Here is a 13,432-nt window from a genome sequence, read left to right on the forward strand (position 1 = left end):
TAAGATGGATGGCAGGGTGTGATTTGAGAGGGGTTTAGCTGTTATTTGTAGACAGTAGAGTAACTTAGTAGAGTCTTTCTTTGTTTGTTCATGAACTGAGGGGGGGAAGAGGATATTGAGAAGTAGGGAAACAAATAATTCACATTCTAATTAAGACGATTCTATATTAGCAATTTAGAGATGACTTAGACCAGTGTTTCTCAACCCCCCTTTTTTTTTTACATATGGACCCCTTTGATTCCTATTTTATTCTACTGGACCCCTCATAGCCATTTCATGTTTTAAAAAAAAACCTATTACATTTTTATAAATAAATATTTTTAGGAATTGTATATAAAAAAAAAATTACAAAATTTTGAGCATTGAGATAAGTTTTAACAAAATCTTACAAGGACCCTTTGTTGAGAACCCCTGACCTAAAAGACAAAAACAAAATAAAATAAAACAAATTAGAATGTGAAGGCTTCTTACGCATCTCCATTAGTATTGGTTCTTTGATTTCAGTGGCTATTTCTGACCACTTCACAGAGAGGGGCCAAAGACGTTTTACTTTCCGTTTTGGAATTTTACAAGTAGGCACAGGACACCTGAAAGGTAGGAATAAACATAGATACAAGGTTAGCAAACGTTAATCAATGCAATTTCCAATTGGAAAATTGGCTGCTTCAAAGACACAAGCAGTGAATCATTTCAGTCAATAAATCAATATCACCATTATTTCTACAAGTAAAACTTTTAGCAAGAAACTAATACTACATTGCTGTTTTTATAATATTATTCATCCTTGACTAAGCAGACCTTTGGTCATATCCATTCCAACTGTGACCATTTTTTTTTTTTGTGTACATCAGAAACATTATCCAATATGACCTTTAGACTGTATGTCGGTTGTGTGATCTGAGACATTTCTTGCTACTATTTCTAGCAGGTTGAGCATGTATATTTCACACTATCATAATCTTTCCATAAGCAATATGTAACCTGTATCTGTCCTTTTAGAGAAATAACAAAAGCTAGATAGCATGGTTTACACCGTATAATACTGGATGTTTTAAACAGCAACATACATTTAGGCTGTAGAATTTAAACAAAGAAACAAAGAACAAGTTTCATTAGCATCCTATATATGATTACTTATTAACTAACGATGCTTTTTTGACTACATAAAACAAACTTATTATCAGAGAGAGAGATTAAAAAGAAAGAAAGAAAGAAAAAAGCAACAAAATGATCTTACTGCACACAGCGCGACTGTTTAACAGAGCGGGCACGACATGAATTACAAACTCGCATATCAGGCTTCACCTCTGCTTCAGTAAGAGAATACATTGAACAATCGGTCAAAGAGATTGGACGACTCATGCTGAAATTCTCCAGTTGAACTTTACACAATGCGCATTGATGTACGCCTCCACCAGCTGAAGAGAAAACAGAGCAAAGTGAGGAAAAAAACAAACCAATATTTTCTGTATACACACATGAGTAAGCACATGAATGCAAAACAAGGTGGTCAAAAATAGTACTTGAATACCAAAGGTAGGGTAAGATGCTTTTATACTAAAGCTGCATCCAGCCATGGAAAACCATGATAAATCAGACTGGAGTCTGGTGCAGCCTTCCAGTTTACGAGCTCTGGTCAAACTGCCCAACCCATGCCAGGATGGACAACGGACGTTAAATGATGATGATGATATATAAAGGGTGGCCAAAAGTCACCCGACAGCAAATCAAAATTCCAAAAATATTATCTGTAATTCTGTATTGTCTCAAATGGAAAATATGTTGCTCAAGAAGGGACTTCAGTTTGAACAATTTTCATGATGTTTCATATTTAGATTTCGTTTTGAGATTTGGTTTTCAAGATTCTTTATGTGAAATCGTGTATTGAAGCATATTCTGTAGTGTCTGGGGAGAGCCATTCTCTTTTGGTGCCTTATAACATAACACACTCACCAGTAAAATTTCCACTTATTCCTTATTTTATTTTTCTAAGATTTTCATTGCATCTTGTAACCGTTTCAATAGTTTCGACTCTCTCATACTTAGATGCTTTTATTAAATTCATTCAGTTGTTTAACATAAATAAATCTTGAAATTAAATGACTGTCAAGTGACTTTTGGCCAACCCTATATATACATCACGGATTAAGATAAAGAGTGGAAGTAAGAAACAGGATTATAGAGAAGAGCGAATAACAAATAACCAACCATCAGAATCTGTTGATCCAGAAACTGTTGTAATGTCTGTAATTTCGGAGAGTTCTTCACTTTCCTTATCAGGTTCCTTTTTAACACTGCTACAAAATAAAGAAAGAGAAAAATGGAACAAAACAAAAAAAAAAAAAAAAAAACATTTCCAACACAAGCACAGTATTTGACTGATACACACAAATACATACACACATATACGTGTACATATATACACATATACGACAGGCTTCTTTCAGTTTCCGTCAACCAAATTCACTCGGATAAACAGTTAACGAATATTCATTTGTTCACCTTTGTTCATCGGTTGCAGCACAGACATGATGAACATAATAAACAAAACTGGACATGACATAACCTAATGGACAGGCATTACATGCTCTCTTACAAAGGTCAGTTTCCCCTTCATTTTTAAGAACAACAACAACAACATACAATAAATAAATACTGAAGCTGTAGATACATACTTATTAGTTGTAGTAGCTGAACTAGCTGTTGAGGTGGCAGTGGTTGTAGTTGTGGCAGTTGAGGAGGTTGTGGTGGTGGTGGTGCTGCTGCTACTGCTGCTGCTGCTGCTGCTGTTGTTGGAGTTATTGGCATTATCATCAGATTCCTCTTTCGATGGGGTCTCCTCTTTGACACCATCTAAGGGTCTACTCACAGATGGCTTCACAGAAGAAGAAGGGCAGAGGGTGGAGGAAGGAGGAAAGAAAAAAACAAACAAACATTAGTATGACAATAGAGACTAACAACATCAACTTTAAATGGTCTGACATTAAGGGCCTGACTTTCTAGGGGTTGAGGGGTTTATATGAACAGGCAAGTTTTTGATTGGTATTTTTTATTCTTTTACTGCGGCCATGCTGGAGCATTGCCTTTAGTCGAGCAAACTGACCCCAGGACTTATTATTTGTAAGACTAGTACTTATTCTGTCGGCCTCTTTTGCCAAACCACTAAGTTATGGGGACGTAAACACACCAGCATTAGTTGTCAAGCAATGGTGGTGGGGACAAACAGACAAACAAATATATCCATATACGATGGGCTTCTTTCAGTTTCCGTCTACCAAATCCACTCACAAGGCTTTTGCCGACCCACAGTGCCATAGTAAAAGACGCTTGACCAAGGTATCACACAGTGGGATTGAAACCAAGACCACATGCTTGGGAAGTAAGCTTCTCAACCACAGATGCCTGCTGATTCAACTTCAAATATTCTTTGACAGAAGGTAGCAATTGGTTCCTTCCAAGTACTGCTTCTCCAAACCTTATTCTGTTGTGCAGTTTAACATCACCACGGGGCACCTTGGTTACTTCCAGCAAAGTCTCCATTGCAGAAATTCGCTAAAAGCTCCTGGTTTGAGAATACTTCCTTCCCTCCCACCCCTGAGTCTGTTGTATTTGTTCTTGGAGTCAAGAACAAATACAGCATCATGTACATAATCTAATTGCCACAGATTGTAAGGAAGAGGAAGAAGTCTGTGGAATTCCTATGGATTGTGAAACAAATTTATACAGAAATCAAAATGAAACTTCAAATACTGTGACAGACGGCAGCAATTGGTTCATAATCAAACGCAACTTACCTGCGGTTTAGGGAAAGCTCTTCTTTTCTTTACACCTTGCTTTCGTAATAACTGTTTAAAATTTTCATTCTTTTTCGTTAAGTAATAATGCAATATACAATCAGCAACAGTCTGAAACAGAACAGAACAACAATTCATGAAGCATTCGTCTCTCTTTAAACCAGTGGCCCTCAGTCAGGGTCTGTATGACCCTTGGTGGGGAGACATAGGATCTACAGGTGTTGGGACTCACGAAATGGATATATATATTTGTTGTTTCTCATTTAGATACAATGCAAGCAATTTTGAGAGATTACATCTACCCCCAGTTTGTCACTGCCCCCCCCCCACCCCAGATGGATAAAAGACAGGTATAACCAATAAAAAATGGGTTTCACTTCATAGAGGTGAGCCAGAGTAGATCAGCAAGAGGACTTCCAAAACATCAGGACTCACCTTTCTTTCTAAAAATGAAGCAATTAAACAGAAATTTTTGGGATGTTGGAGGTATTTTTCTTTGAAAATCATTTTTTCTGGTTGAGTCCAAATATTTAAATGCTGCCTTTCTTTAAATTCAGCCATAGGATCTTCAATCAAGCCGTTGTTATTAATAAACTTTAAACTCCGTGATCGAGCATCCAGCATCATGGGTGGCACCACAGCATAGCTCCGCATTTTCTTGTCTTCCTCCTTGAAATACAAATAAAACAAAATTTAAGTCAAATTAAATATCAATTACAAATGCAGAACAACAGCAACATATTTTGACAGAAGCCCAGTATTTTCGGGGAAGGGGATAAGTCAGTTTCATTGAGCCCCAATGCTCAGCTGGTACATTTCTTTTTATTGACCCTGAAAGAATGAAAGGCAAAGTTGACCATGACGGAATCTGGACTCAGAACATAAAGTCGGATGAAATACTGCTTAGCAATTTCACTTGATGTGCTAACAATTCTGTCAACTTGTCACCTTATTATTATGATAATTACCATAGGCACAAGGCTTGAAATTTTGGGGGAGGGAATAGTTGATTACATTGACCCCAGTACATAACTGGTACTTATTTGTTTTCTACTCTAGTCACAAAGCCCAAAATTTCGAGGGAGCAGGCCAGTCAATTAGAACGACTCCAGAACGCAACTGGTACTTAATTTGTTGACCTTGAAAGGATGAAAGGAAAAGTCAACCTTGGCGGAATTTGAACTCAGAACGTATATTCTGATCCTAGTTCAATACAATAAGCTTTATCAATATGTCAACAGACACAGACACAAATAACAAACACATATATACACAATGGGCTACCAAATCCACTTACAAGGCTTTGGTTGGCCCACTGAGCATTTTGTCTGGCATGCTAACGACTCTGCTGAGGATAATTAATGAAAAAAGATGTGTTGCTGTTACTTACTTCTTGCTCATGAAGTCCATCCATGATTTGTTCCAATTCAGCTTCACTGCGGGCGTATCCCCCTATGCTGCTTCTCGAACTAACCCTACTGCAAAACAAAGAAAACAGCATTATTAATATCGTCAGCTAATTACACAATGAACGGACTGTATTATCGTTAAACAAACGTGGTTCTTCAGCTGAACCATCTTCCTCCACTCAAGACTAAAACCCAATAGCCATAAACTGCTTTCAGTAATTTACTTTTGGAAATGAAAATAAATTAAAATAATTAAAACAATAATCAAAATAATGATAATAATAATAATAATAAGTGGTGCCACAAAAGGTTCTTTCTTTCATTCTTTTACTTGTTTCAGTCATTTGACTGTGGCCATGCTGGAGCACCGCATTGAAGGGTTTTAGTTGAACAAATCGAACCCCGAGGACATGTTTTTTTATAAAAAAAGCCTAGCACTTATTCTATTGGTCTCTTTTGCCGAACCACTAAGGTCTTAGGTACTTTATTATTTTAAAAAGTCTTTAAATCTCATCACTAAATGATGGTTGACATGTCGGATGGGTTTGTGGTACAGTGTTAACAATTAAGGCCCTTAATTCCACTCTAGCTGTTTGATGTATTTCGGAACCCTCCAGTGAGAACCATCTAGCTGACAGCTATTATCTGACTCGGGTGACCAAGTTAATTAAGTTACAGTTGATTACTTAAACTTAATTAACCACCAACAATCAACACCACTGACATCATCAACAACAACAAACGGTCAGTTAGTTTAATAAGGGACATGTTAGTATGAACACTTAAGGGTAGTTTCCACAACGGCAGAAATAAAAAAAAAAAATTAAAAATTAAAATAAAACAAAAATAAAATTTTCAGAGAAAATAACTAAAACTTTCCAACAACAACAACAAACAGAAAAACAAAAACAAAAAAAGAGCAAATCAAAAAGCAAAGAAACAAAAGTCCAAAGGAAAAATAATGTACAGAAAACTTCCAAAACAAAAATCAGTTTTATTTATCGTGTGACTGTATAAGGACTTAATGATGTTGTTGCTGTTGATGATGAAGTGTGGTACTACTTGTGAGTGAATATGTATGTATGTACATGTGGGGGGGGGGGGGGATTTAAGAAATGGTTTCTGTCACACGAACTGAAGTTGATGAGCAGAAATCCAAATCCAATAGGATTAACTATAAATGATGCTTAAAAATTAACAAAGATATTCATTAACCCTTTAGCATTTAAATTGGCCACATCCAGCCCAACTATTCTACTTGTTTTTATGTTCAAACTAATGGGCAGTGCCATGAAAAATCTTTAGTCAAATGATTCAACCCCCAGTATTAATTTTTTTTAAAGCCTGTTACTTATTCTGTCAGACTGTTTTGCTGAACCACTAAATTATGGGGACGTAAACAAACCAACATCAGTTGTCAGGCGGTGGTGAGGGACAAATACAGAGACAAAAGGCACATACACACACAATGGGCTTCTTTCAGTTTCCATGTACAAAGTCCACTCACAAGGCTTCGGTCAACCCAAGGCTATAATAGAAGACACTTGCCCTGCCTATGGAGCCATGCAGTGGGACCGACCCCAGAGCCATGCAGTGGTTGGGGTTGGGAAACAAACTTCTTACCACACAGCCATGCCTGTCCCCTAATATTCCATCATAAAAGCATTTTTTAAAACACCGAGTGGTTATGAGGGTCCAGTGGAGTAAAAATAGGAATCAATGGGGTCCAGAGGGGAGAAAGAAAAAAGTTGGGAACCACTGATGTAGATTGTTATTTACTAACGACACACCACACACACATGCAGAAAAGAGAAGAGAAAGGCCAACAGAAGCCCTGAACCTTTTCTCTCTAGTGCTGAGAAAACACAATGTTAACCGACACAGTTTCAACACACAGAGACTGCAATCAATAAATCAATAATCTTGATAACACTCGTAACTGTGTCATTACTACTAAGCTCTTATCATTATAATAGAGTTAACGAAACGGAATCAAAGCTAACTACAGAAACAAATAGCCCCCCACAGCATGGATCTAATACAATGGGGAAAATGGATGTGTGTGTGCATGTTTATGTTGCCATCATCATCGTCATCATTAAGCATCCCTTCTTTCAAAGGGTTGCATGGTTCAACAAGAACAGTTGAGACAAGGGCTCTCTGTCTGCTTTGGTTGGGTCTCTACAGCTGGATGCCCTTCCTAATGCTAAACACTTTACAAAATGTCCTGAGTGTTTTTTTTTTCGTTTTTTTTTTAATGTGACACCACCACCACCAATGAGGCTGCCAAGCATCTGCAAGATAAGACCCCTCATCACCACTCGACCAACTGGGGTATAGACTGGAGGAGTAAGAAACTATAATAAATGGGGAGGAGCGGGTGTCTTGCCCACATGCAAAGTGAAAGAGAAGAAAGAGACATGAATGCATGTGTGTGTGTATATAATATATATATATATATATATATAGTGGCCCAAAAGTAGGTTTATAGTTATCATGTAGGCACTTTTGAATAACTGTAAACCTAGTTTTGGGCCATCCTGTGTATGTGTGTGTGTGTGTGTGTGTGTGTAGACACACACACAAACACACAAGACCCTGAAGAAGACTGGTACTCCAGATCAGAAGTGTTAAGATTCTGGTGGTGTGAAGCACTCGTGAAGGTGTCACGTAAAAGTGCCTGTGCAGGGCCATGTAAAAGCACCCATTTCACTCTGTAGTGGTTGGCATCAGGAAGGGCATCCAGCTGTAGAAACCATGCCAAAGCAGACAACTGGAGCCTGGTGCAGCCTCCCAACTTGCCAGCTCTGGTCAAACCGTTCGACCTGAGACTATTGTAGAAGATACCAGCCCAAGGTGCCACGCAGTGGAACTGAACCTAGAACCAAGTGGTTAAGACGCCAACTTCTTATCACATAGCCACACACACACACACACATACATACACGTGATGGGTTTTGATATAGTTTTCCATCTTCCAATGTCACTCACAAGACATTGGTCAGCATGGGGCACATGGTAAAGGTGCTGTAAAGTGTGATTGAAATTGAAACCCTGAGGTTCCAATGAGAACTTCTTAACTACAGTCATGCCAATGCCTGCACACACACACACACGTGTGTATGGATGTGTAGATATGTGTGTGTTTTTGTTCTTTAGTTTGTTTTAGCAATCATTTCCGAAGTTCATACTGGAACTCTTACTTTCATGTGGAGTGTATGTGTAGGTATTCATATGTTTAGGTATGTGTGTGTGTGTGTGTGTTTGTGAAGAGAGGACATCAGTATGGTTGTATGGTGTGTAGAAGTTTGCTTTGCAGCCAAGTGGTTCCAGGTTCAATCACACTCCACAGCACCTCAGGCAGTAATCAAGCTATTGCTACAAACCAGTTCCAAATAAGAGACACAGAAAACCCTAAGCTCTTCCACAAATAATTCCTCTACTGGCCCTTCTAACAAACATCTTATACTAACAACAGCCACACACACTCCCATAGGAATTATTCTATCTTAGAAAGATGACAAAGCACTGAAATGAAATGTGTAAGAACAAACTTTCTTCCAGACGTATATAATGCGAAGAGACCATGCAGAGTGAAAGCTAATTTTCAACGACGGACAGAGAGACTGCCAAAGTCATCACCACTAAAGGGCACTGAATGTCCTAGGAGTTTCTCTCAAATCAGACGGCATGTGCAGCACCAACAAAATTATCTTTTAAAATTATTTCCTTTAAATATGGTTCATGTATAAACGTTTAGTGATAGCGAGATCTTCACAAAGCACACACAGCATAAAGGTAATGGCTATCTATGCATTTTATTCCAGCTTACATGCGTTTCTCTGATAAGTTTGGGAGAATCACAGTTCCCTATTGACATACAGTATTTTTTCACGGACTGATACTTGGACGTGTCTGTGAAGCTTTGTTGTGTTTAGGGAGAGTGATTAAATTAGATTGAGATAAAATACTATTTTAATCCACCTTGGCTATTTCCCCCAAGTTTTGCAAGTATGCCCTCATATATATATATATATATATATATATATATATATATATATATATATATATATAATCACACTACATCTGTTTCAAAAAGGCTGTAGAAAATGTCTATTTCATTCTTATTAGCAACATATTATATATATATATATATATATATATATATATATATACACACATAGACGATAAGAATGTATGTGAGCGAAAGGTAGATATGGTCCTTGTGTGTACAATATTAGGCGATTTTTTTTCAGATTTTTTTTTAAGGTATTCATTATATGTTTCCCTATCCAGTGGTAAATTCTACATTTGAATTAATAATATATGAAAATATTAAATTGTAAATGTGTGAATTAACACTTTTTTATGATTCATGTATAAACGTTTAGTGATAGCGAGATCTTCACAAAGCACACACAGCATAAAGGTAATGGCTATCTATGCATTTTATTCCAGCTTACATGCTAGTAATTGCAAAAAAAAAAAACAAAAAAAAACAGGAGAAATAAATTGAATAAAAAAAAATGGAATCAATACACAAAAAGGTTTCAATATGATAGAGAAGGTGAACTGTGTTAACTCTTTGGTATTTAAACTAGTCACATCCAACCCAAATATTCTATCTTGTTTTATGTTCAAACTGGCCACATCCAGCTTCTCACACCAAGCCTACAATTTCGTTCTTAAAAAAAAAAAAAGAAAAACTACCACACCATCAAAATTTCAGAGCTATGAGATAATGCAAGTGTTAAACTTGACAGGATAATCTAAATGAGAAAGGGTTAGAATAATAAGATGTTAGAAATCTAACGAACTTTAAGATATATGGTTTGCTAACATTAATAACAAAACAATGGAATCTAAATTCATCTGGTAGTAATCCAGATTCAGTAGATATCTCACAGATTTTGCTCACGATTCTCCTTAAATACTCCTAAATCTAGTCTCCACCCCCACCTAGCAGTGAACCAGAGTTACAAAAGACACCAATAAATTTTTTAGATCCTTAGATTCTGTTTCTCTGAGTTGACAAATGGCAATAGCCTTACATTTTGCTGGAGTGGAGAGAAGACAGTTTAGCAAATATTCTCTTAAAAACATTATCAAATAGTTTCCATAACAATTAAAAATAACGATCATTTTGTTGGCAGTTTTTCAGTGAAGAAGAAATAGGTGAGGACTTTGCTTTGGTATGCTACCATAGTTTCTTTTTTTCTTTTATTATTATTACTATTATGTTTTTAAAATTTCACATGGAACGACTACAACAATGGCAACTTATAGATCTGAAAACGGTGTTGGCTACTTCCACCAAGAAACTAAAAAAATATCAGACATTCATGAGGAATACAGAAATACATATAGATATAGAGAAGATAGGAAAAGAAACTGATGGAATAATTTTCTGATCACATTTCATACACAAAAAAAAAAAACAAAAAAAAAAAAAGCAGTGAAAATATTTTAATGAAATCATCTTAGAATAAACTTTATCAATTAAGTCTTCAGTAAAACGTTTTCTAACACACACACACATAAGATTTACAAGCAGGAAGTATAAACTACTTTTAGTACAATTCTAATTCTTGCAAGATCTACATTTTACATCCTAGGTCTTTATTTTACTAATTCATCCAGGGGGTGATTTCAGAATGGCAGGGGGAGATAACTACGTGGTTGCTCAGTTAAATAGCAAGCAAATCTTCCTCAAATTACCATTAAAAAAAAAAAAAAAAATGTTTACATTAAAAAACACAGTCCCAGACATATCTTAAAAGGTGAGGTGGTCATAACAGAAATACTTTTGATGATACGGTCTGCCTTGTTAGCACAGACCTGGGCTAAATAACAGCCAACATTGGTCATTTTCTTACATGCTGCATCTAAAACTAAAAGCTGGTATGTTAATGTTATGGCAGAAAGATACAAAGGGTGGCTAACAGCATGAACAGAGGGTCTGCTTCCCTAAAATTTAAGGACTAGTTTTCCTGTAACGACACCTGTTTAAAACCCTTTAGCATTCCAATTAATCAGTCAAATGTAATTCTTATTTATTGACATTGCTTTGAATTAATCAGGGATTAGCTTCAAGGTCTTCACAATGTGATTGTTTATTTTTAGAATGACATTGCATGGTATGTGTGAGAGGCAAGATCTGGCAGATTTGAACATGAAATAGGTGGAATATTATGGCTGGATGTAGTCAATTCAATCCTTTGGCATTCAGATTACTCTGTCAATTATAAGGCTTACATCTAATCACATTGTTTTGAATTTTAATCCTGCAATTATCTTGTAGCTTCTGAGATTTTGATGATTGTTTATTTTTTAGAATGGCATTGTAGGGTAGGTGTGAGAGGCCAGATCTAGCCAGTTTGAACATAAAACAGGTAAGATTACTGTCAAGTGTACTGCTTACATCGAATCACATTTCTTTGAATTAATCATTCATGATCTCATAGCTTTGAGGTTTTCCTGATGTGATTGTCTATTTTTAGAATGACATTGTAAGGTAGGTGTGAGAAGTCACATCTAGCTAGTTTGAAAGAAAAACAGCTAAAATATTTGGGCCGGATGAGGCTGGTTCAAATACTAAAGGGTTAAACACCAGACAACACCAAACATCTGTCTTTGTGTCACCATCACTGGTGTTTCATAAACTTCCTGTGTTAGCACCATGGGTTTGTTGAAGTAATGATGATCGGAACTAACTGTTATCACCATCATCGACAAGTGTTTTAAAATATTCTTAATTAGCTTTAATTAAATTGAGATGTGGCAAACTGCTGAGAGAGGGGTGGAGAAGCCCTTGGCAAAAGTAATCTAACTTTTAAATTTAAAATCAATAATGAAAGAAAAAAAATAAACAAAAATTAATTATTCTAAATTTAAAATCAATATCCATTAATGATAACATTGAGTAAATTCATTCTTGGTGAACTTTAAACTATCTTTCACCGATTCTTTGATTTTCAAAGAAAGCAGAAAACTTAATAATAATAATAAAAAAATAAAACGGTTTCCCCCCCATTAGGAATTGTTTGTTTGGCGTAACAGCACTTTGACCAATTAATTTATTAGAGGAGGAATTTATTGGATTGATAACTGAGAGAGAGAGAGAGAGAGAGAGAGAGAGAGTTATTGATTAAGTATAAAAGTTAATTGAACAGAACAAAATGTACATACACAATTCAAGAGAGAGAAAGAGATTTATGAACAAAGTTTATAGGTACAACTAAGGCTAAACCATTTATTATCATCATTATTATAACCATTATTATTATTATTATTATTATTACTATTATTATAACCATTATTATTATCATCATTATTATTATTTGGAATTATGGTCTATAATGGCAGTTCAAATACAATTGCTAGCTTGCATTTAACAGCATGTTATCTGAATCGAGACGAGGCATCAAACTTATATCTCTTCTACCCACTTAAATGAAATACAGATCAGAAGATTAAGAGAAGACTCAAGTAACATTAGCTGGAATATCAATAACATGCCTAGCTTAGAAATAGTGTAACAACCAAATTAGTAATAGCTGCATTCAATATATATATGATTGGGTTTGTCGGCGCAGGCATCCCCCTGGTGTAACGGAAACGTCGAGATTCTGAGAAAATCTTACTTGGAGTAATATGCAATTCTGTAGTGCGAAAACAAATCTTCCGCCGACTTCGAAGCTACGACATGGAAGTCAACAGGAGGGTATGCTTCGCATTGGAGAATTTCAAAGTTTATTGGCAAGATTTTCCAAGAATGCAATGTGGGGGGGGGGGGATGCCTGCACATGGAAGAAGGATAAATGTATTTATGTATTTGTATGGATATATGTATGCATGAGTGTGTATATAGGTTATATATGAGTATATACGTATGTATGTGTGTGTGTGTGTGTGTGTGTGTGCGTGCGGCTAAAACACAACTCAGGAGGTATACAAACAATAAGCATAAAATATTCTTGCCAACCTGTGTAAAGTGTCAGGTTGGGTTTTCACCTGCCCACAGCTCTGGTTTAACCTGCAGATTACACAGGAAAATTATCCATCACTGTACAATTCAATATCAAGACAATTATAACAACAAACACGCAAAAATAGATATAAATATATGTATATATATATATTTTTTTTTCCAAAAGAAGAAAAAAACAAACACAATTACTGAGATGAAAGTAGGACTCGAAAGCATTCATTTCATAAATAGCTGACACA

General features: G+C 36.0%; 1 protein-coding gene across 50 annotated transcripts in view; it reads right to left on the bottom strand.

Annotated features, from left to right (window-relative positions):
* The window catches only part of LOC106875842 (uncharacterized), a 116,204-nt gene that overhangs the window by 27,023 nt on the left and 75,749 nt on the right, over positions 1 to 13,432 (bottom strand). For 34 of the 50 annotated variants that reach the window (XM_089342708.1, XM_089342707.1, XM_089342699.1 and 31 more), the window contains exons 12-19: positions 13,188 to 13,238; positions 5,185 to 5,272; positions 4,230 to 4,463; positions 3,795 to 3,905; positions 2,676 to 2,875; positions 2,209 to 2,297; positions 1,238 to 1,418; positions 472 to 587 (exon numbers count right to left, since the gene is read on the bottom strand). In XM_089342708.1, the coding sequence (XP_089198834.1) occupies positions 472 to 587; positions 1,238 to 1,418; positions 2,209 to 2,297; positions 2,676 to 2,875; positions 3,795 to 3,905; positions 4,230 to 4,463; positions 5,185 to 5,272; positions 13,188 to 13,238 (1,070 nt within the window). The remainder of the gene's footprint in view (positions 1 to 471; positions 588 to 1,237; positions 1,419 to 2,208; positions 2,298 to 2,675; positions 2,876 to 3,794; positions 3,906 to 4,229; positions 4,464 to 5,184; positions 5,273 to 13,187; positions 13,239 to 13,432) is intronic. The other 16 variants (XM_089342718.1, XM_089342717.1, XM_089342711.1 and 13 more) reach the window with 1 other exon arrangement.

The sequence above is a fragment of the Octopus bimaculoides genome, chromosome 26, assembly GCF_046866305.1.
Source record: "Octopus bimaculoides isolate indiv1 chromosome 26, ASM4686630v1, whole genome shotgun sequence".
In the NCBI taxonomy this organism is placed as follows: domain Eukaryota; kingdom Metazoa; phylum Mollusca; class Cephalopoda; order Octopoda; family Octopodidae; genus Octopus; species Octopus bimaculoides.